Source organism: Ictidomys tridecemlineatus, chromosome 11 (assembly GCF_052094955.1).
Source record: "Ictidomys tridecemlineatus isolate mIctTri1 chromosome 11, mIctTri1.hap1, whole genome shotgun sequence".
Taxonomy (NCBI): Eukaryota; Metazoa; Chordata; class Mammalia; order Rodentia; family Sciuridae; genus Ictidomys; species Ictidomys tridecemlineatus.
The window spans coordinates 130185708-130211552 of NC_135487.1; the positions used below are offsets into that span (position 1 = coordinate 130185708).

The window sequence follows — 25845 nt, forward strand, 5'->3', positions numbered from 1 at the left end:
ATACATGATAAAATAACTATCCTACCTAGATATGAGATTATAGACTAAGGTCAATGGTTGACTTCTTTGTAGTCTTATCCAACTCAATTAATTTAAATAGATGAATATTCCCTCATAAAAAGCATACAGAAGGTACAAAATAATTCAAGTGAGCTATCAGAATCATTACAAATGCAAGTACTACCCTGTGTGAAATCATGAAAAATAAACGGAAAAATTTCAACTACATGTGAATCTGCCAAAAGAGAAATTCTAAGATATGAGTGAAAATTTTTGTATGTTTTCTTTACTAATTTTTGACAATTCCCATTCCAGTATTTGTAGCAGACGCAAATTGAAAACTAACGTTAAAATATTCAAGGAACATCTTAAGCAACACTGTCCAACAGAATTTTCTGTGGTAATGAAAATGTTCTATATTTGTGTTTCCAATATGACAGCTACTAGCCACATATAGCTACTTAGCCCTTGAAATGTGGCTACTGCAACCAAAGAACTGAATTTTAAACTTTATTCAAATGAATTTAAATCTAGATTTAAATAGTCACATGAGAAATAGTAGCTGCCAAATCAAACACCACAATTCTAGGATATCAGACAAACCAAAGCACAACTAAGCATAAATGTCCAATCAACTGCAGAAATGCAAGTTGTAAAAACAAATTATTTTGCTACTGCTAAATCACAATTAAAAAAACTTGTAATGTTAAAAATCTATCTGTGCTCAGTGGCACACACCTGTAATCCCAGCAGTTTGGGAGGCTGAGGCAGAAGGATTTCGAGTTCAAAGCCAGCCTCAGCGACTTAATGATGCCCTAAGTACAATATAAAAAAGGGCTGGGGATGTGGCACAGTGGTTAAGCACCCATGGGTTCAATCCTGTGTTACAAAACAAAACAAAAAAAGAAAGTCTAAATGTCATTATTAGAGGCTAGAGATGTGGCTCAAGCGGTAGCGCGCTCGCCTGGCTTGTGCGGCCTGGGTTCGATCCTTAGCACCACATACCAACAAAGATGTTGTGTTTGCCGAAAACTAAAAAAAAAATAAAATAAATAAATATTAAAAAGTTCTTTTTTGTTTTTTGAGAGAGAGAGAGAGAGAGAGAGAGAATCTTTAATATTTATTTTTTCGTTATCGGCGGACACAACACCTTTGTTTGTATGTGGTGCTGAGGATCGAACCCGGGCTGCACGCATGCCAGGCAAGCACGCTACCACTTGAGCCACATCCCCAGCCCTTAAAAAAATTCTTAAAAAAATAAATAAAATAAATGTCGTTATTACACAATTTTATCTTCAGTATATCATAATGTTTTGTATATCTGTTTTAGCACTTCTTTTATAAAAAATGTTATTATTAATAATAAAAATTATATGCCTATCTATAGACGTATAGTAATCCAAGCTTTCTGGGTGCTAAATGGAGGAATTACAACTGCCTGCATCAACATCTACATATCCCTTCTTCTTCTTCTTCTTCTTTTTTTTTTTTTTAAATTAGTTAAGTCACTTATCAGGCTGCAGGACCTTTAAAAAATGACTGGAACAACAGGTTAAAGAGGTAAAAGGGGGCATTTTATAAAAGTATTATGGGGACATTAACTTACCATGACCATTTTCCTTTGTTCATATAGTTTCTGTAATTGGTAAGACTTTTCCTCTGCTTTGATGTAACCTTTCTTCACATCATCGACAGCCTATCACCAAGACAAAGGCAGGGAAGAAGGAAATGTAAAAGTCATTATCAAGTACATTTTTGATCAAAGTAAAGAGATAGATGCAATCTCAGAAAAACCTGTATCCATTTGGATCATCATTACCATCACAGTGAACTGCTACATGGGTATATTTATTGGAATAACTAGTATTTAAAGAGTATCTGGTGGGGGAGGAGCATGGGAGTAGGAAAGATAGTGGAGTGAGACCAAGATACATGTATGATCGCACAAATGGTGAGATCCTATTTGGGGTACAATCAGATAAGTCAAAAATTGTACTCCATTTGTGTATAAAGAGTATTCTGCTGTCATGTATAACTGATTTAGATAAATAAATAAGTAAATAAATAAATAAAGAGTACCTGGCATGTGTGTTCAAGGATTGTTCTAGGCATGTAAGGGATTTGATTTCTCTTGTCAAGAGACCTAAATTCTGGCAAATTTATCCATGTGAAAACAATTAGCACTGAAATAATACCACATTAAAAGTAATAATGATATAGAAAAAATATACAGTACAGACTATAAGAGAAATGTGCAGTCAAAATAGAAACACTTAAAGCTAATCATAGTTACAAGAAAGGCCTTGGATAGACCTCCAAAGGACAGGCTGAATAAGAGAAAGTACACAGTGAAGTCAGGAAGCAGGAATGGGTTTGAGCTTAAAAAACACTTAGAAAAGAGATATGCCTGATTTCAACAAAGGACACATGTGAAGGGAAAAATGAAAGATAATGCTGGATAGATAGCTTAGCAATAGATTTTTTTTTTAAATTTTTTTTATTGTTGGTCGTTCAAAACATTACATCTTTCTTGATATATCATATTTCACAATTTGATTCAAAAGGGTTATGAACTCCCATTTTTTTTTTAAAGAGAGTGAGAGGGAGAGAGTTTTTAATATTTATTTTTTAGTTATTGGCGGACACAACATCTTTGTTGGTAATGTGGTGCTGAGGATCGAACCCGGCCTGCACGCATGCCAGGCAAGCGCGCTACCGCTTGAGCCACATCCCCAGCCCTGTGAACTTCCATTTTTACCTCGTATACAGATTGCTGAATCACATCAGTTACATCAGTTACATTTCCATTGATTTACACATTGCCATTCTAGTGTCTGATGAATTCTGCTCTCTATCCTATCCTCTACTATCCCCCCTTCCCTCCCCTCCCCTCCCCTCTTCTCTCTCAACCACCTCTACTGTAAAACATTTATTCCACTTGTATTATTCTTCCCTTACCCCTCACTTCCTCTTGTATGTAATTTTGTATAACCCTGAGGATCACCTTCCCTTTCCCTACAATTTCCCTTCTCTCTCCCTTTCCCTCCCACCTCTCATCCCTATTTAATGTTAATCTTCTTCTCCTGCTCTTCGTCCCAACTCTGTCCTTAGTTACTCCCCTTATATCAAAGAAGTCATTTGGCATTTGTTTTTTAAGGATTGGCTAAGCAATAGATTATTTAAAGATCCCAAAAAGCATACACAGGAATTTCATTTAAGGAAATAGGTTTAAGTAAAGAGCTTTATGAAAAAAAGAAAAAAAGGATTTTTTTATTGGTTGCTCAAAACATTACAATGATCTTGACATATCATATTTCATACATTTGATTCAAGTATGAATTCTTATTTTTACCACGTGTACAGATTGTAGGATCACATTGGTTATACATCCATGTTTATAATACTTCCATACTAGTGTCTGTTGTATTCTGCTGCCTTTCCTATCCCCTTCCTATCCCCCCTCCCCTCCCATCTTCTCTCTACCCCATCTACTGTAATTCATTTCTCTTTTTTTTCCCCTTTCCCCTCACATCCTCTTATTTGTAATTTTGTATAACAATGAGGGTCTCCCTCCATTTCCATGTAATAAGTAACTGGGATTATAAACATGTGTCACCACACCTGGCAAAAATTTGTGGATTTTTTTTTTTTTTTTAAGAAAGACAGATTTTTGTCTGAGTGCCAAATGAATTAAGCTGAGGAGAGAATCAAAGTGAGATCAAAGATGCTGTGGTACTTAAGGTAGGAATTATTTCCCATAGTCTTAAGGGAAAAGAGTTGGACAGTAAAATGAGTTCAGGACCAAATCAAGACACTAGTTCAACCTTTACCTCTGTCAACTACCAATATGTACTTGGGAAAGTCATTTAAACCCTCAATCTGTAAAACATGAATAATGCTCATTTCTTCAAAGACAATACAATGAAATAATAGATGTTAAGAATGTTTAAAAGTATATAATCAATATTAGTATCTTTTTGCTCTAAGAACCACACAAGGATATGAACATCCTGCCAGGAACTGTTTAGTAGAAAGATTATGCCAGACTCCCTAAACTTGGCCATACAAGTGGGCTCCCTTGAGCACAGAAGATCATAAGTACAGAGGGGATGCTGAATAAGAAATGCTACGCAATGTCCTAAAGAACCTGAACATTTGCTATTTATCATCACAAGGTTATGCTGTTCCTGGCCAAATTTAAATAAAAGCTGGGGCAGAAGTAAAGAGGGCAAATAAAAAAATGCTGGTTTATCCAGTTTCCCTCCATGTTTTTGGGCTTAGCATATGCAGATTCAACCAATCACAGATAGAAAATATTCCCAAAAATCGTGCCTGTACTGAACATGTATAGGTGAGTTTTCTTGGCATTATTCTCTAAACAATACAGTATAACAACTATTATCTTAGCACTTAAATTGTATTAGTTCTCATCTAGAGATGATTTAAAGCTTGCAGAAGGACGTGGTAGGCTACATGAACATACTATGCCATTTTTCAGAAGGGACTTGAGCATCTCAGATTTTGGAATCCATGGGGGTGAAAAGTGAGTCCTGAAACCAATCCCTGAGAATACCATAGGTAGACTATAACTTAAAGTGTTATTTAGCTAAGGGAAAAGGCTTTCCAACTTTTTCTGATGACCAAATAAAAATACTTGTTTCTATTTTATTCAGATCCCAATACCTAGAGTGGTGTCTGTCTCATAGTAGTACTTATTTGATAAATATTTCCCCAGGGCAGAGGTGGGTCAGAGCAATTATCAATTCCATTTAGCTACACTGAATGAGCTCTATTTCACACGAGGCAGTAAAATGTTCTCTCCTTTTTCATTTCGAATCAAGATTATATTGCTGGACTATCCCTGAGTGGAAAATATAAATAGCACCACACTAGACTCCTTTCTTCTTAATTAAAAAAAAATTATTTAAGTAAAAGATGCACATAATTTGGGGCTGGAGTTGTGGCTCAGTGGTAAAGCTCTTGCCTAGCATGTGTGAGACCCTGGGTTCGATTCTTAGGACCACATAATGAATAAAATAAATGTTCATCAACATCTAAAAAAAATTTTTTTAATACACATAATTTAAAACTATTACTAAAAGGCTCCTAATAAAAAGAGCAGTCTCCTGATCCAGAGCTTCATTCCATAATGGCAGCTACTTTTAAGCACCTTAAGCAGTTTTTATGATCATCCTTCAATAATTCTAAATGTCATGCTTACACTAATAATTTCTGTCTTACTGATTTTAGACACTGTTGATTTGCTGTGTCATACACATTGAGCTCTAGCTCTCATATAACACCCAAATACTCTCTCTTCCTCTTCCCTCAACCTGTCAATAAAAATTTAATCAATTCTCTACATTACTGTGAGCGTGTGAACAGCACTCAAACTAAGGCACTGCTGTACTCTGCCTTCCTTTCTTGTGTGTGTGTATTTGTTTTGTTTTCTCTGACATTAAACTGCTTCATGTTTTTGTTCATAACTTTCTATTTACAAACAATATCCAGTTCTTGTCAAACACTTACAAACAGTAACCAGTTCTGAAACCCCTATAACCAACACCAAACACCAAAACTTCTCTAGAGTCATTCAAATATTTCCTACAAATTGTAGACAGTTATCATCTGCTATGGTGTCCTCTCCTGTTCTCTTTGTCCTTGCAGATTTATGACCTTTGACAATCCCATTACTGTTCTTTTAGTAAATTTCAGGAAGGAACAGCTTAAGTGTGTGTATGATCTACCAGGTTTACCTAGAATTTAAATATAAACTCCCAAGAATTTCTTCCTTATTAAACTTTTTAAAGAAGGCTCATTATCCTCATTAGGTATTCGATATCTAATGTTTCATCAATTTTAAGGTACACATTATTTCACATTCTAACATCTGAAATTGGGCCATATCTTACAATCAATGATGTGTCAATTTAATTGGCAGCTTTTTTCTTTCTTAGCAATACATAAAATATTGGTGTATCTTAGAATCTATAACACTTTAGAAACACATGAGATATTCCTATCATCAAAATAATAACACAAAGGCCAGGCACAGTGGTACATGCCTGTAACCAGCAGCTCAGGAGGCTGAGGCAGGAAGACCTGGAGTTCAAAGCCAGCCTCAGCAAAAGCGAGGCACTAAGCAACTCAGTGAGACCCTGTTGGTAAAAAAAAAATAAAATAAAATAAGGCAGGGCTGGGGTTGTGGCTCAGTGGTTGAGTGTCCCGGAGTTCAATTGCTGGTACCCCCCCACCCAAAATATAATACAAAAATAACTAAAACTAATTAAGGGAAAATGAATATTACTTTCTAAAAGACACAATCAAAATATCATTTGAGCCCTGTACAATGTCAGCAGGAATATGAAATGATGCAATCACTATGGAAAACAGTATAGTAATTCCTCAAAAATTAAAAATAGAATCACTACATAATTCAGTAAAGCCACTTCTAGTATTTTATTTTTTTCAGTTGTAGTTGGATAAAATACCTTCAATTTATTTATTTATTTATTACGTGGTGCTGAGGATTGAACCCAGGGCCCCACATGTGCTAGGCGAGCACTCTACCACTGAGCTACAACTCCAGCCCCACTTCTAGGTATTTTAAAAAAGGTATCTCAAAGGGATATATCTGAACCTCATGTTCAAACAGCATTATCCACACCTACCAAGAGGTGTGGAAGTAAATTGCATGTCCATCTACAAATGAATGAAAAAATAAAATGCAGTGTATGCATACCATATATTATCAGTGAGCCTTAAAAAGGAAAGAAAATCTGTCATATATGTACCTTAAGTACCTTTTGCTAAGTGAAATAACCCAGTCCCCAAAAAAGACAAAAACTCTCATTCCACTTACATGAGTGAGGTATCTAAGGTAGTCTAATTCATTGATAGAAGAAAGGTAGTTATCAAGGGTGGCAGAGAGAAGGAAATGAGAAATTGTTATCTAATGGGCAGATAGTGTTACTTTTGCAAGATGAAAAGGTTCTGGAGATCTATTGTACAACAATATTAATATACTTAACACCACTGAACTACATGCTTAAAAATGGTTAAGAGGAACTTGGAATGTGGCTCAGTGGTAGAATACTTGTCTAGCATGTGCAAGGCCACAGGTGTGAACTCCAGCACTATGAGCACACACAGACATAAGCAAATAAATAAATAAATAACATATATTTACATATATATTTAATAAAGTTAAATAAAATCAAACTGTATATCTTAAATATGCATAGCCTACTGTATATCAAATACTTCAATAAAGCTGTGAAATAATTTGGGGCAATAAGAAGAGTTTAAAAAAGCTGCTGGTATGAGATACTGCTACAACAGCAATAGCTTTTTTATATCCCTAAATTACTTTTGTCTTACAGGTTTATAATTCAAAAAGCAATTTCATATGCTCGGCCTCATCTAAATTCTAATACTCATTTAATAAAAACAGCTGTGAAACACTATTATTCCTCTCTAATACACCAGAAAACAGACTTCATCAAGGCTCTGCTAGGGATTTACTCAATGTAAAGCTTATATTGAAACAAATATTCTGACTCCAAGCTAATGACTTTTTCACTCCAACAATGAAAAAAATTCCACTCATAATAGCAAAAAAAATGTAAAAAGTTGGAGAATTAGTTTAAATCACATGTGAAACAAAACTATAGAACTTTATTTGAGGAAAGAGGAGTTGAATAAAATAGAAATCTTATGTATTTAGTTGGGAGTACTGCATTTAATAAAAACAGTAATTATTTTAGGAAACTATAAATTTAACAAAATTCCAACTGGAATCGTTACAGGGTATCTTATAAGGTATTACAAAATGGGATAAAAATCATTTGGTAAATCACAAGTAAAAGGCGCAAGACTACTCAGTGTTGTAAAAGAGGAGGGTGCTATATGTAGATGGATGTTGAATGTTCCCCAAAGGCCTGTGCTAAAGGCTTGGTCCCCTGGGTGGCACTATGAGGAGGAGGAACCTCTGGGAGATGGGGCACAGGTCATTGAGGACTTGCTCTCAAATGGTACTTTAGGACCGCACTCTCTTCCTTTCTCTAAATGCTTCATGGTTCATGACAAGCAATTTGCTCCATCATGCACCCCTGCTATGAGATGCTGCCCTTGCCAGAAGCAATGAGGCTATCCAATCTTGGACTGAAACCTCCAGAATTGTAATCCAAAATGAATCTCTTCTCTTTAAATTAATCACCTCAGGTATTCTGTTATAGTAACATGAAGCTGATTAATACAGAAGGCTTAGCTTTATGAAATATTATCACACAATAGTATCATAGTATCACACAAATAAATAATAACCAAAATGGGGAGCTTTTGGTGCTAAGAGTGCTCCTACAAACATGGTGATATTCCTAAAACCCCTCTAGACTTCCTTTCAGAAGTGTGTCAAGCACCAACCTCAAAAACTGATCTAGGATGGGTGCAGTGGCACATGCCTGTAATCCCAGTGGCTCAGGATGCTGAGGCAGGAGGATTGAAAGTTCAAGGCCAGCCTCAGCAATTTAATGAGGCACTCAGCAACTTAACAAGACCCTGACCCAAAATTAAAAATTATTTTTAAAAAGGGCTAGGGAGGTGGCTCAATGGTTAAGTGCCCCTGGGTTCAATCCCTGGTACAAAAAAAAAAAAAAAAAAAAAAAAATTTTTTTCTTGACCTAGTATAAGAAGGGCAAAGATCTGGGTGTGATAGCCCATGACACTAATCTCAGAGACTTGAAAGGCTGAGGCAGAATTGAAAGTTGGAGTCCATCTTGGGCAACTTAGCAAGGCCCTATCTCAAAATAAATTGTCCCTGGGTTCAATTCCCAGTACCTTAAAAAAAAAAAAAAAAAAAAAAGCACAGATTCTTTGTTATGCCCAAGGAAAGTAGCATTATGACAGGAAATAGAGGTCCTATGGTGGGTACACTCTGCCAATTTTCCAGAAAAAGACTACAACTACAAAGAAGATCATGCAGAGATTTCAGTGTACTGGACCCAAGTGCAGACCTAAGAAAATTCTGACTTTTAAGAGATAACACATATTTTGCATGAAGAAGAGATAAGAGAAAGAGCTAAGTGATTCTAAGTTTCATCTTTTGTTTTATTAGGGATATAATATAATCTTGAGGTTATGTTCAGTTCACTTGGAAAAAAAAATAGGGGATGTTGAGTCAAAAATAAAAGCAGAAATCAACAGAAAATCCAAAATATAGACTATCTGTGTATGCAGCATCTCTTAATTTTTCACACTAGCTTTTTCCTCTTTTATTCCCACCACATACCTGTATCCTTTTCATCTTTCTCATTCCCATAGTAGAGTCAAATTATAATATCTGTTAGATAATATTCAGTGTTTATATGATTATTGCTCTAATAATTATGAAATTTATAGCAAAGTTAATAATAGATACTATTTTTAGTTTTCATCTCTTTTATAATATTTTGCTTTTCCTCAGCTAATTTTATCCTCCTTCTTCATTTGCTTAATTTTCTGTGTTCTTGTAATTAATTGGTGGTAGAGTGAGTGCATGCAGAGCATGTGTGAAGTCCAGTACTGAGAGCCGGCAGCGGGCTGGAGGTGAGGATGTTCTTATTACTATACTATTTTGTGTGGCTTTTTTTCTTTTCAGTCCTAGGGACTGAATCTTGGGTTTTGCATAGACAAGCACTCTGCCACTGACTACTGTACCCTGGTCATTATGTGACTTTTTCTTTTCTTTTCAGAAGCCTATATAACTTTTTTTTTTGTCTCCATCAGTCTTGCTGGGCACAGTGGCACAGGCCTGTAATCCCAGCAGCTCAGGAGGCTGAGACAGGAGGATCTCGAGTTCAAAGCCAGCCTCAGCAAATGGCAAGGTGCTAAGCAACTCAGTGAGACCCTGTCTTAAGTTAAATACAAAAATAGGGCTGGGGATGTGGCTCAGTGGCCAAGTGCCCCTGGGTTCAATCCCTGGTACCAAAAAAAAATAAAATTTAATTAAAAAAAATCCAAAATCCATCAGTCTTAAATTTCACAAAAACAAGGCTTGCTGTGGATTTATTTTCATTTATTATGTTGAGTCCTGTATGGGAAATTTGTGTCTTTTCTGATCTGGTTTTTTGAATTGTTATATTGATAATATCTAATTTTTATTTTTTTGTCTCTCCTTTTGGAACTCTTAATATTCTGATAAGGGACTTCTTGTTCTGACCCATTGTTTCAATATCTTATCTCTCATATTTTTAATTTGTTTTCTTGTTCTTTTTTTACCAGAACTTTCTCAGATTTATCTTCTAGTCATATGGGTATGTAATAAGAATGGAAATGGGGGAGGAAGAAAACAAATGTCTCATCTTTGATAGTAGAAAATTAAGATATACTGCATGATCTGAAAAATTGAGTAGAAGTAATATAATTCCTTGGTTTTTCTGTGTCAAAGTTGGCCATAAGGAAATTCTCAAGCCAGGAGCAGTGATACATACCTACAATCCTATCATCCTACCAGCTTAGGAGGGTGAAGAAAGAGGATTCCAAGTTCAAGGCCAGCCTCAGCGACTTAGTGAGACCCTGTCCCAAAATTTAAAAATTAAAAAAAAAAAAAATTCTCTGATAATAAGATCCCCATTTCAGATGGAGTCCATCAGGAAGGAATGCTGCACAGAGAGGCCAAGAAGAATCTGAACAAACAAGCCTTGCCGGGTATTCCCTCTCGGTCTATTAGCATTAGATTATAGTATTTTTGTACAATTCCATTTTGACATGGTTGTTTATACTTCAATCATGCCCATGCAATAAAAGTTACCACAAAAGCCCAAAGGAGAGGGTTCTGGGAGCTTCTGGACTACGGAATACATGGAGATTCATAGGGAGGTAAACAGAATATATCCATGTGCCAGGAGGGGGTACACTCCAACTCAGGAAGATGGAAGCTTCTGCACTCCACACCTTTCCAGACCTTTCCAGATCTTGCCCTGTATGTCTCTATATGTCTCTCATTTCATGCTTACTTGTAGCCTTTAAAATTTCTTTATAATAAGCCAGTAAATGTTAAGTAAAATGTTTCCCTGAGTTCTGTGAGCTGCTCTAGCAAATTAATCAAACCTGAGAAGGTGGATGACCACCTACTTATAGTTGGTTCACAGGCCAAGATTTGTAACTGGGTCAAAAGTGAAGGCAGACCTGGGACTGAGGCCACGACCTTTGGGATCCTGATATTATCTCCAGGTAGACAGCCTTAGAACTGAGTTAAATTTAACAATGCCCAGCTGGTATCCACTGTAGAATTGCTTGCTTGCTAGAGGGAAGCAATCCCTATTCCTATACTGACTATGAGATGAGAGAAGAGGGAAAACAGGTAGTTTATTTTTCCCACATAGTATATATAATATTGATGAAAAAAATTCTGAACAGAGCTGGGGATGTGTAACACGCTCGCCTAGCATGCACAGGGCACTGGGTTCGATCCTCAGCACCACATAAAAATAAAATAAAGATGTTGTGTCCACCGAAAACTGAAAAATAAATATTTAAAAATTCTCTCTCTCCTATCTTAAAAAAAAAAAAAAGAATTCTGAACAGACACCTAGCCATAATGCTCATTTTCTGTTGTTTAAAAATTATTTTACCTCTAAAATTTATGACATCTTTTGTAAAATAGGATAGAAATTTTATAAATATAACTCAGACCCAGGAACAAAGTGGCTTACCCAAGGATTCACAATGAATTGGCAAATTACCAACTATAACAAACAGAAAAAGAAACCAGGATTTTCAGGAAGATCAATTCACCCACCTGATGAAAGAAATAGGTAACAGCAAGGTCATTGTCATTTAAGAGGATTTCTTCTTCTGTTGTAAAAAGCCACTTTCGAATAGTCAGGCAGGTGCCTGGCACAGCGGATGTATAATTTTGGACATAGAGTTTATGAGGAAACTCATTAGGAGCCAGCTTACGTACTGAAGAAAAGACAAAACAAAGAAAGCTGATGTAAGGAATTTTCCTAGTATGAACTATGACAGGCAGATCAAGAATGGTATGTTATCATTGACTAAAGCATCAGCTCAATTTCACCAAGGAGCTCTGCCATGGGAACACAAAATAACCATGTATTTAGCTAAACATATCCCTGCTCACTGTAACTATGACCAATCCAGCCTCAAACTGACTGAAATTTATCACTTGAATGGAGGCTCCTTCAGTTAACATGATGACCCCTGTGGACAGCATAAACTCCAAATTGAGTTAAAATACCTGATCCATTATCTGAACATCTTCAGAGCAAGCCTCTCCTCTTACCCAACTACGGGCACTCACAAACTCTCCTGTGGCCATTCTCAACGAACTTTTTATTAAGACCTGAAAAGCTCTTCCCATCCCACCCCTCCCTGAAACCCTAAGGCTTCCATCACAGAAAAAAAGTGTGTTCTGAATAATATTTCTTCTCCCTAACAGTGCACAGCAGGATAAAACACCACCAATTGGGGCTGGGGTTGTTGCTCAGTGGTAGAGCAGTTGCTTGGCCCTGGGTTCAATCTTCAGTACCACATATAAATAAACAAACAAACAAATAAATAAATAGATGTTTTAAAGCCAAATAGACATATTCTTGATGTCTATTTGGCTTTAAAACATTGTGAAAGACAGATTTAATATTTCTCATTTTATACAAAGTGAAACCTCAAGCTAACAAAGGGATAAGATTAGAATCCAAGTATTTTAGTACTCTAGCATCCTAGATATCCTAGTATTCTTTTGTAACATAATTTACAACTTCCTAGTTAGGCTGTTGAGAGTTGGGAAGACAAGTAATAACAGGGACACGACTGCTTTGGAGGAACCAAAGTTGCTCTACCTTGACCAGGGATGGCAAGGCTCCCCAAATTTACCACCCCTTCTCCTGGGATGAGGAAGGCCTGATATTTCTAATCTTAACCCTGTGTAGGATGTGGAAAAGATCCATGAAGTGTAAAAAAATCCATGTCTTTCAGAGCAAGTCCTCAGACACCCTCTTCTGTGTAGTCTCGATGCAATCCATGTGACCACCATCCTAACTTTTATAAAATAAAAAATTCCTGCCATTATGCAATATAACTTTCTAGTAAGAGGAAATTTATTCACACAGAAACTTAAACATAAGCATTAAAACAAAGGCTTTTAATCAATGAATCTCTAACTTCTAAAAACAAAAAACTATTCTTAAAAATCTTTACAAAAAGCATAAAGTATATTGAAACCACATGTGGTTAAAGAGAACTTCCCCTTTTTAAGGCTATTTCAGTAGAATATATGAATTTTGAACCTCTGATTTAGAAGAACCTCATGAAAGTGTAAAAACCTTTTTGTACTGATAACAGAGGCAGAAGAATCAACAGCAATCATGCATCTTTATGACCAGAACTAACTATCTACTGGTTATTGTAGATAGTTCTGATGAGTGGGATCTCGCTTATCTTCAAGCTATTTTCTATCCAATGGTATTAGACAAAAATACCCAAATAAAACAATATTAGCCACTAGCACTTACCAAAGGAATGATTGATCACTTCAAATAAGGCAAAGTAATTCACTGTTGTACTGTCCATGCCAACCTTTGCTGCAATAGCCTGAAGTTTAAGCAGAAGAGAATGGTTTCAGGAAAACTAAATTAGACAATGCAAGCATGTGAACAGGGGAGTGGGGAGAGGGCAGCCCATTTTGGTTTCATAAAAACTATCTGGTTCAGAGTTATCTTTTTATTTTGTACTTATTTTACACTAAGCTATATCCCTAGCCTCCCCTCCATTTATTTATTTATTCATTTATTTATTTAGAAATAGCATCCCATTAAGTTGCTGAGAATCTCATTAAGTTGCTGAGAATCTCACTAAGTTGCTGAGGCTGGTCTTGAACTTGTGATCTTCCTGCCTCAGCCTCCTGAATTGCTGGGAGTATAGTGTATGCCTGTACCACCATGCCCAGGCAGAGCTATCCTCTATAAGTGTACATGCACACATGTATACAGATATAACAAGGAAAAAAAATTCCTTTATTTAACCCCTTGTGATCTGAGTTTCTCCTTTCCAATACAAGCTAGTAACAGGTTTTTTTAATATCAGTTTTCCTATGAAACATTACACAAAGATCTTCTTAAATATCTTATAAGAAATGTACTAAGTATATAAAAATAAAAAATGTTGTGACAAGAGGCATATTAAACAAAGATCAGTCCTTCTCTCCAGGAACTAAGGTCTTAACATGACAAAAAATAAATCGAAAGATCCCATGTGCAATAAGTGAAAATTGAAATTACATACAAACAACAAAGCAAAAACTAAATAGTAACAAAATCCCTTTTTAAGATCAATCTTGATATAAATAAGGTATTAACTTAACAAGATAAAACTGCTGACTATTAGTACCCAGTAAAGCAAACATAATTATATCCCTTCTTCTCCTATCTGTTCGAATATCAAGCCTAAGTTCATCACTGATGTGTTATGGGAACTGGGAATTAAAATACCATTTTGTACTGAACTGAATAGAAACCGAAATGCACTCAAGGTTTAGAAAATATCTTCTAGTACTAGCACAGGAGAAAAAGTATTTAAAAAAAACAAACAAACCTAGGCCTAAATATTTTGTGATATGTGGACACTAATCCACAATGGGGGTTGGGGGGGTGGGACAGAGGTAATTTGGGCTAAACAGAGGGGAGTGAAGGGAGAGGAGGGGGCATGGGGGTAGAAATGATAATAGAATGAATCAGACATAATTAGCCTATGTGCATACATGATTACATGACCTGTGTAACTCTACATCATGTACAACCAGACAAATGAGTAGTTATACTCCATTTATGTATGATGTATCATAATGCATTCTACTGTCATGCATAACTAATATATCAAATTAAGAAAAAAAAATATATAAAAAACCTAGGCTTAAAAAATTGAGAAAAGCAAAGAAACAAAACAAAGAAGCATTTTCTTGGCAATTACTTCATCATTGTATAATTTTCAAAATTGCCTATTTTTATTTTTATATATTCTACATTTGTCCTTTGTCATGATATACAATAGATGAATAAATGTATGAGAAAAATATATTTTTGTTTGCTATAAAGGAGAAATAAGCACAGATACCCAGAAGCCTGCTTGTCTCACTGAAAATCCTGATAGTTAGGTCTAAAGGCATACAAAAGGCCTACAAGCAAGGATTATATCTAGCACATGATCTTTAAATACCATTTCTCACTAAAAAGAACCAAGATTCCTTAGAGAAATGACTTGTTATAGATCTAGGGTAAGAAATGTACGAAGATGAGCACAGAATATCTTGTTATACCAAAAAAGAAAGAATGACATCATAAATTAATGGATTGCATCAAGAATAAACAGTTGCAGGTATGAAGGAACATCCACTGGCCAAAAATGAACTCGTTTGCCAGGCACGGTGCCTGAGCCTGTAATCCCAGCAGCTTGGGAGACTGAGGCAGGAATATCCAAAGTTCAAAGTTATATTCACTAGCAAGGATCTCAGCAATTTAGTGAGACCCTGTCTCTAAATAAAATACAAAAAAGGACTGGGGATGTGACTCAGTAGTTAAGCACCCCTGAATTCAATCCCTGGTACCAAAAAAAAAAACCAAAAACCCAGAGGAGCATCAAAGAAATAATACATGATTAAATCACAGCTAATTTAAAAAATAAAATGGGGGGCTAGGCTGTGGCTCAGTGATAGAGTGCTGGCCTGGCACATATGAGGCACTGGGTTTGATACTCAGCACCATATAAAAATAACATAAAGGTATTGTGTTGTGTCTACCTATAACTAAAAATATTTTTAAAAAATTAAATGCAATGTGGATGCTAATTCACAATAAAGAGGAAGCTAGGGAAGAATACAGTTACTTTAGATTAAGTAGAGGGGAATAAAGAGAGGGGAGGGGGTATAGAGAAGGAAGCATAGTAGAAAGAATGAGACATTACTACCCTATGTACATTGATGTATCCATCAAAGTGCATTCTACTGTCATGTATAACTAATTAGAACAAATAAAATAATCATAATAATAAAATAATTAAATAAAATGTAACAATCATCTCATTGGACATCATTGGAATCAAGTAGGGTCCCAATTCTTTACACTGAAAATTGTCAATAAAAGAAAAGAATTAAATATTTATCCTTTCCCACAAACTGCATTTAAGATAACTAAACAATCTTAGTTGCTAATGAAAAGATATGTACAAAAGAACTTTAGTGACCTAGAGCAGTGGTGCACACCTGCAATCCCAGGGGCTCCAGAAGCTGAGACAGGAGGATCGTGAGTTCAAAGCCAGCCTTAGCAAAATCAAGGATACTAAGCAACTCAGTGAGACCTGCCTCTAAATAAAATACAAAATAGGGCTAGGAATATGGCTCAGTAGTGGAATGCCCCTGAGTTCAATCCCTGGTACCAAAAACCAAAAACCAAACAAAAAAAAGAACTTTGGCTATATAAAGAAATGAGATAATTAGAAAACCAGAACTATGTAACCTTTATGAAATCACTGGTTAAGGCAATAATTCTGGACTCACTCATCTGATAAAAGAACAATGGGCAATTTTACAATGGAAAAATCAGATTACCACTAAACCTACTGATTATTCTTGTTACTACTAAAAGTGGGATAACCACATATTGTGTACTGTCTGTTGAGAAGTAATGATAATATATTACACTAATTATGGTATTTGTATCAAAAATACAGAACCTGAAACTAATCAAGCCACTAGAACAAAACTCATTTATAGAAAATATAGAAAGAAAGAAGGACATATTAAATGACACTACTAGAAAACAAACAGATAAATTCAGAATGTGGGACATTCCACAGTACACTGATCCAATTTCTGCAATAAAATAATGGTGTGAAAAAGGTTGGGGAGGCCAAGGGGACTGCTCTATATTAGAAAACCAAAAAACAACATAAAAAGAAAACCAAACAAACATGTATGTCAAATGTGATATAAGAACCTTGTTTAGATCCAGATTTTTAACAAATGAACTGTAAATATTCACTTCAGATAAATGGAAAAATCTGACTTTGGAAAGAAAATGGTGCTAATTTTTTAGGTCTGATAATGTTGTGAAGAATGTTCATATTTTTTAGATGTATACTGAAGTACACATAGGTCTAATAATATGGATTTTGCTAGGAACCCTTAAATGTGAAGAAAAAAAGATATATGGTAAAAATGTGGCAAAATCTTGATAATTATTCAACATAAGTGGTGAGGACTGGGAATGTAGCTCAGTGGTAGAGCACTTGCCTAGTATACACAAGCCTTGGGGTCAAACCATAGGACTGCAAAAAAAGGAAGGAAGGAGGATTTTTAAAAAGAGTATATGGATGCCAAGTCCAGTGGCACATGCCTATAATACCACAGACAGGGGAAGCTGAGGTAGGAAGATCACAAGTTCAAGGCCAGCCTCAGTAACTTAGCAAGACCTTGTCTCCAAATTAAAAAAAAAAAGAAAAGAAAAACCCTAAAAAGATAGGGATGTAACTCAGTGGTAAAGCACTCACAGATCCAATCCCCAGCACCTAAATAAATAAATAAATAATATAGTATAGTATATGGAGAATTTTTACAATTCTATTTTAATATAAGTAAAAAGAGTAGTAAAATCAAAAAAAGGAGGGACATTAGCTCCTATACCTTGGGATATTTACGTACTATTTTTTCAAGAAGGGCAAAATTCTTTTACATTAATAACAATAATTTAATAAACTGATTATGTGCCTGACACTCTATTCACTTCATATGTATTAATTCATTTAATTTATGTTTCTTAGTTTCACACTATCCAATGTCAGATCAATGTGTTCAAGTCTGACTTACCTGATATACTTGGTCTGTAGTACTGTTCTTTTTAACTCTGACGGTAACTGTTGTTCCATCTGGTAATGCTACTCTCAGCTCTACATCAGACACACCATTGTAGTTCTGGAGAAAAAGACACAGAGAAAGAATTTATGACCCAGTATAAATCCTCACTCTCCCTGTAACATGTTAGCTAAACAATAGACATGTGATGGAGAGGAAGTGAGTTCCAATAAAAGGGGAAAATGACATCTTAAAAGTCAATATATTTACAAGTCGTAAAACTGACTTCAGGCTGCAGCAGAAGTTAACCTTTAAGATGAAAAGGGAAAAAAGAAGCATATTGAAGTCAATGTGTTCACATTTCAAAACAGACAACCGTGTGAAGCAGTCTAGGTCAAACACAGATGAGATTTTTGGTTCACTTCTGTCACCCATTCAGAATTCACAAATAAGAAAGAAAATAACTGAAAGCAGTAATTCCAGCAAATATTCTCTGGTCTTAAGGGTTAAGAATATAGTCTGGCTCAAAGGGTATCTATCCTAACTTCCTTTCTGAACTCTGAAATAATCAAGACAATTTTTAAAAATATTTTTATGTATTGTTTTTTATTATAGATGAACATAGTTTGTTTATTTTTATGTGGTGCTGAGGATTGAACTCAGTGCCTCACACATGTGAGGTGAGCGCTTTACCACTGAGCTACAGCTTCAGCCCCATTTTTAAATTTTTAGTTGTAGTTGAACTCAATATCTTTATTTTATTTATTTATGTTTATGTGGTGCTGAGGATTGAACCCAGGACCTCTCATGTGCAAAGTGAACGCTCAACCGCTGAGCCACACACCAGCCCGTAATCCGGACATTTTTAAAAGGAAAAATGGGACTCGGTTTTGAACTAGTTTAATGCCCAATTTTCTTCTAGCAAAGAGTAAACAATTCTTATTCTCTTTATTTCAAAAGAAATACTTACGGGGGCCGGTGGGGTGTGTGTAGCTCAGTGGCAGAGTGCTTGCCTAATATGTGTGAAACCTTGGGTTTGATCCCCAGCACCAAAAATTTAAAAAATAATAAAATAAAATAAAATCACCTCATATGATTTTGATGACAATCTGTTTCTTTTAACAAATGTTTGACCTTGTAATTTTTTTAAAAATATTTTTATTAGATTTTGATGGACCTTTACTGCATTTACTTTTTTATATTTGGTGCTGAGAATCGAATCCAGTGCCTCATGCATGCTAGGGCAAGCACTCTACCACTGAGCCACAATCCCAGCCCTGACCTTGTAATTTTTATTAGAGAGAAATAACTATTTAGCAATCAGTCCATCTTCATTCACCACTTTTTAAAAAATTACTATTCATTGCCTAAAACATCCCAAGAATTACAGTAGTCTCCGTTACTCCCAGTGGATGACAGAAGGATAATACTAAATCCTATAATGCCTTTTCCTTCTTCATTATTCACTTATCATGCACTGTGGTCATACCTTTTGCAGTTTGAATTGCCACCTCAAAACTAGCATGAATTTTCTTTCTTCTTCCTTTTTTTCTGCTACCAGGGATTGAATCCAGGAGTGTATAACCACTGAGCCACATCCCCAGCCCTTTTTATTTTTCAATTTTGATACAGGGTCTCCCTAAGTTGTTGAGGCTAGGCTGAAACTTGTGATCCTCCTGCCTCCACCTCCCAAGTTGCTGGGATTAAGAGCATGTACCACCATGCCCAGGTTAGCATAAATTTCCTTTTCCTTCTTCATAATTGATATCTTTGATAGATGATTCATTCTTACCCTAGACCTTAGCAACCTCAGGATATGATTTTTAAAAAATGTTTCTTATTGTGAAGAACTTTTACCTTTCAAATTTAAAGTAAGCACTCTATGACTCCTTTTAGAGATATCTGAGTTGCTAGCATCACCACTCCTATAAAATAAGGATTACTTGCATATAAGCACTGTGATATCCGGGCACTCAATCTGATAATTTACCCAGCTCCTAAGTGGCTCATAGGCGGGTGGCATATACAGAGTGCATATGCTAGACAAAGATGATTCAGATCCCAGTGGCACAGGCTTTATCATGCTACTGGGAATAGCACACAATTTAAAACATTTGAAATGTTTGTTTCTGGAATTTTATATTTAATATTTTCAGAACATGGGTGACCACATGTAACTGAAATTGTAGAAAGCAAAACCATGGATAAGGGGACCATTATACTTAATTATAAGCCCTTATCTAGAAGACATTCAAGATCTAATTGGAAAAAAACAAGGCATATACATATGAAATAACTAGTGAATGATATATTAGTATTACATATTCATTCTTCTACTCAATATTTATTAGGCACCTACAACATGCTTGAGGCTGTGGTAAGGTACTTTAATATAAAGATGATCAAGATTTAGCTCTTACCTACAGGTAGCTCACACTCTTGTAAGCTAAAAATATAAAGTGACAAACTGATTATATGTATAAAAATTAGAGAATGAGATAGCAAGAAGGTAATAACTGAGTGGTACTGACTGCAGAAATTCTTCATGAAATGAAAAATTGATGACCTGAGTCATTAGAGAAGGCTTCAACGAGAAGGTAGACCTGACACCAGGTCTTAAAGGATAGATAAGCAAGATATGTATGGAAAAGAGGTAAAAGAAATAGTCATTTGGAGACTTTATTGAAATCCAACCCATAATTGATATCTTTGACTTATTTTCCCCCCTAAGGAGCTAAGAGGAGAACAATTATTAAAGTGGGTATTCACCTACCTCATCTGACTCTGACAGGAACTCCTGCATGATGTCACTCTCACCAATGACTCGTATTGAACACACTGGAGAAAGCAAAGACAGAATCTAGCAAAAGGCCCCAAAATCAATAACATAAGATCAAGAACATAGCAAGATTTAAATTCAAATCATTAGTGACAAGCAATGAGAAGGCAGCATGTACCCTGGTGTATGAGATTTTTAAAAAAATATTTTTTTAGTTACAGATGGATGCAATATCTTTATTTTGTTTATTCATTTTTATGTGGTGCTGAGGATTGAACCCAGTATCTCACATGTGCGAGGCAAGTGCTCTGCCACTGAGCCACAACCCCAGCCCCCTGATGTATGAGACTTTTAAGGCATAACATATATTCATCTAATTATGATCTAGAACAGAAGAATAATAGAAAATATAAAGTTTTACTAAAAATATTAAACATATCAAAAAAGAAAAAATTAAAATACAGTAAATCTACTGAGCAGTCTTATATGACCTAATAATATCCAAAACAACAGAACATGAGGGAAAAGAATAATAGAAAATATAAAGTTTTGCTAAAAATATTAAACATATCAAAAAAGAAAAAATTAAAGTACAGTAAATCTACTGAGCAGTCTTGTATGACCTAATAATATCCAAAACAACAGAACATGAGGGAAAAGAGGCAGTGGAAGAGAAGGGTCAATTAAGAATAAACCAAATAAAAAAACTGAAACACTAGAGGAAAAAATATCTATTTGGCCTAGGAACAGGTCAGAGAACAATAAACTTTTAATTGAGTATTAAGCTGAGCACATCATTTCACCTCAATGACGTTAGCTTCAAAACAATAATTTTTAAAAAAAGAGAGGAAGAGCAAGGGAGGGAGGGAAGAAAAAAGGGTGGGAGAGCAAGGGAGGAAAGGAGGAGAGAAAGCAGGCATATAGATAGCTAATCGTCTAAATCTAAGAAAGTTAATTTCCTGACACTCTCAAGAGGATGGTAAATTACACTGATGATTTTACTTCATTTGATTAAAAAAAAAAAATGCACCCTTTCTCATTTCCCTAGGGCTATGTTGGAGAGGCCAGTTCATGTTAGGAAATGCTAAAAACAGATGAGGAGTTCCATTACCTTCTGTGGGGGAAATGATTTTTCTTCAGGGATAAGGATCCCTACCAAAGTTTTAAAAAAAATTCAAGTAGGTCAATTAGTTCTTACACAAGGACATTAGGACACAGAATTACTAAACTCACAAATGGCCATTATTCTGTTCAACTAATATTTTAAAGCAAGACCTACTACACAGCTAGAAAGTAAGGTAACTCTGTAAGGTAGCAAGGCAAGGCCTCTTCTGTTTTGGAGCCACAAGGTGAACTACCTCATTGAGGAGACCTGTGTCATTTCTCTGCCTTTCTAGAGAAACAAATATTTTGACATTCATATCCATAGACTCCCAATGTATCACTTGGAAGTTCTGAGATAAAAACTTGCAATAATTCTGCTTGCTTAGAAGGGGACTTTTGGATTACTTCAGCAAATCTACCCATGAATACTTGTAAAAGGAATAAGGCATTTTCATGTAGGATATGCTAGTGAAACAAGAGTCATTTAAATGAAAACATCTTAATACTGCTCACTTAGTTCCCAAATTAATTTAGTATATTGATACATACATTTCTACGTGTTTGCTGGCAAATAGTATGATCCTATAAATAAGGTCCATTAAGGACCATCAATGCTTCAAAAACAAATTATTTGTTTTTCTGTTGTTAAAGGCTCAATGAGCCTTTAAAACAAGCTACTAATCACTGTGCTGGACATTTCAGTTTTCAAAGCTCAGATCATTCAACTCTCATAGTCAGAAACTTGACTCACTTTGACTACTGAGCTTCAAGAAACAGCCATGCAGTACTGGAGTTGCACTATCTATACTAGAACTTATGTCTATTCAGGATGGTAGAGTTTAATAGGCTAGCTTACCTTTTTCTAGATATTCTTCCAACCCCCGACGTCGAGCATCTAACTGCTGTTCTGATAATGAGAATGGCCACTTTCCTGGAAGTCGAGGGAATGTAAAGTTGGCAAACTCTCTCTTCAGGTTCTGGTGTAGGATGGCAAACTCCCGGTACCGCTTAGAACACAGCTGCCTCCCTGCCATGTAAACATTGTACACCTGGTGAGGGAGAAGAACAAAGAAAAGCCTACTTACTATAAATTAAATCACAGAATCATCTAACATCAGGCTCGATGGATATTGTTTAGGTGGTATTTCTATGCACTTAACAGAGACTATGTTAGAGACCATTTTAAAACAAGACTTTTTAAAAAATATTTGTTTTTTAGCGTAGGTGGATACAATAACCTTTTATTTTACGTGGTACTGAGGATTGAACCCAGTACCTCATGCTTGCTAGGCAAGTGCTCTACCGCTGAGCCACAATCCCAGACAATTAAAACAAGACTTATTTTTAATAAACATGCCAAAAGCTATATGTACAAAGAGAGCTACTATCTTCAAGGAGGATATGATCTTATTTTTGAAGATAAAATTACCTCCATTATAATCTTAAACATTTTCAAAGGCAATTATCAATTTTTAAGCATGGATAGTATTTTAAGAAAATTAGAAGTTTTTCAAAGCCATACAGTGTCTGTCCCCTCAATCCTATCTTCCTGCTTCCCTGATTTCCAAGCTATCATATCAACCATGTTCATCAATCCCTTCCTTTTCTTTCCCTCCCTCTTATTCTGCCCCCTTTCTATTTATTTTTTCTTTAAGACAGGATCTCACTATATTCCCAGGCTCTGGGCTCAGGTGATCTTCCTGCTTCAGCCACCTGAGTAACTGGAACCACAGGCATATGCCACTGTGCCTGACTGCTTTTCTTCTTATGGTTGTTGCTTTATTTTTGCATTTATATATAATTCTTAAATTTTTATCTTTTATTTTAGCTTTTACAGGTATTTTAATTCTATAAAAACAGAGTATCATGTTGAGAGTTTGGAGATTCTAGCAGGGGAGCACAGTTACTGAAGCTGTCTTTTTTTTTTTCTTTGTTCTAATTAGTTATACAAGACAGCATAAGGCATTTTGATTTATCATACACAAATGGAGCACAGCTTTTCAGTTCTCTGGTTGTATATGATGTAGAGTTCACCATTTGTGCAATCATACATGTACCCAGGGTAATGATGTCCAACTCATTTCACCAACCGATGCAGTCTTGACCAAAGAGCATCCCTTCTCTCTCAGGGAAGGTCATCCTCTTCAACTAACTGAAGATAATAAAGTAGCTTCAAGAGGGACACACATGGAGTGGTAAGGGGACAAGGGGACAGCTGTCAGCCAGCTCAGTCAAATCAATCCTGGCAACCAACGAGACAGCCAGATCGCCCTTACAACCCAGAGTACCACAATGAATGAGATGGAAGATGGAAGAAATGACGAAGATATTAACACTGTGGATGTAGACTAATGTAAAATGCTAAGAGTAAATCCCTAGACATTAGTCTACATCCACAGTGTTAATATCTTCGTCATTTCTTCCATCTTCCATGGCATTTTGTTGTATGCATACATCATATTTCTTTCTTTTTAATCGGTTCTCTGAATGATGAGAGTTGGGTTGTTTCTGACTCTCTGCTATTCATTGTGAATAATGCTGCCATATGCATTTGTATACATGCTTCCTGCTGTACATACAGAAGAGATATTCCTAAGTACACCACCTGAAAGTGCAACAGCAGGGTTAAAATATATATGCATATGCTACTTCAGGATATTAATGTCAAACTGTAAGCTAGAGTGGTTGCACCAATTTATTTCCCCTTTCAGTAGTGTATAAAAAGATCCTTTGCTAATGAAGGGGTGTGAAAAGTTACCTTTGTGGTCCTAACTTACATTTCCTTAGTTATTAAAGATGCCAAACATGTCTTCCTACATTTATTGGCCACATGAGTTTATTTTTTGTAAAATACCAATTCATGTGTTTTACCTGCTACATACTGGATATTTGTGCTTTTCCATGTATTTGTTGTTTTTCTGTTTGTTTGTTTTTTCATTTTGTTTTTGACAGAGTCTTGCTATGTTGACCTGGCTGCTCCCAAACTCCTGGGCTCAAGCAATCCTTCTGCTTCAGCCTCCAAATAGTGGGGACTAGGCATACATCACCATGTCCAACTCTATATGTTCTTGACATAATCTTTTTCAGTTATGTGTATTGTGAATATTGTCTCCAACTTGTCACCAGCACTTTCAGTTTATTTAAAAGAAATTTTGAATTTTAAAGATCTCTTACTTTAATAAATAGTTTAAATTTATCAATCTTTTTTCATAAATAACTGTTGTATCTTAAAAAAATTTTTTCTATCACCAAGATCTAAAAGCCACTCACCAATATTTTCTACTAAGAGCTTTAAATTTTTTATTTTGTCATTTAAGTCCCTAATCCATTTGGAATTAATTTTCCTATCAAATATAAAGTAGTGTTTCATTATTTCTTTTAAAGTCAAGAATATTTAAAAATCAATTTCTTTTTAAAAAAATATTTTTTAGTTGTAGACAGACACAATACCTTTATTTTATTTATTTTTATGTGATGCTGAGGATCAAACCCAGTGCCTCACACGTGCCAGGCAAGCGCTCTACCACTGAGCCACAACCCCAGCCCTAAAAAATCAATTTCGAATTGAATTATCCCTAATTTAGAATATTCTGTTTTTACAAGAAAATCCCAATCTGGAAACTTCCAGGTGGTCTGTAACTAACCTCTCACCATAAACAAATAGAAAACCAGACGCAAAACAGGAAATAACTATTTTTCAGACACTGGCAACAGGCATCTAAGAACTATGGTCCCTGAGAAAATAGAAACAAGCAGAGGCCTACTATATATAATCTTAGCTTTCTGGTTAGAAATAACTTTTAAAGCGTATCTCAGGGAGGATCACCCAAACTGAATTTGGCAACTTCACTAGGTTTAATAGACAGACTGGAGTTCAAGGAGGCCAAAGTAGCTAGAATTACCAAGACTGAACATACAAGAAAGAGCTAAAGAGAGGAAGAACTCAAAAAAATCCTCACTGGGTCACCTTGAATTCTGACTGAATTAACAACCTAAGGAAAGAACTATTATGGGGTAAGGGACTGTAAATGAACAACTCTCAGAGTTCCAACAGGATTATGAAACCATTCAACGTTCCTCCAACCAGAATAAAAACACCTCCCTAAATCTGCATGGAATTCAT

The 25845-nt window shown here is 35.6% G+C and overlaps 1 protein-coding gene across 3 annotated transcripts in view; it reads right to left on the minus strand.

Moving 5' to 3' along the window:
• Positions 1-25845, minus strand: part of Snx27 (sorting nexin 27) — a 77855-nt gene that overhangs the window by 11572 nt on the left and 40438 nt on the right. For all 3 annotated transcript variants that reach the window (XM_005331223.5, XM_005331224.5, XM_078027562.1), the window contains 6 exons: positions 22579-22771; positions 20613-20677; positions 17855-17959; positions 13512-13590; positions 11780-11943; positions 1607-1696 (listed from right to left, as the gene is read on the minus strand). In XM_005331223.5, coding sequence (XP_005331280.1) covers positions 1607-1696; positions 11780-11943; positions 13512-13590; positions 17855-17959; positions 20613-20677; positions 22579-22771 — 696 coding nt within the window. The remainder of the gene's footprint in view (positions 1-1606; positions 1697-11779; positions 11944-13511; positions 13591-17854; positions 17960-20612; positions 20678-22578; positions 22772-25845) is intronic.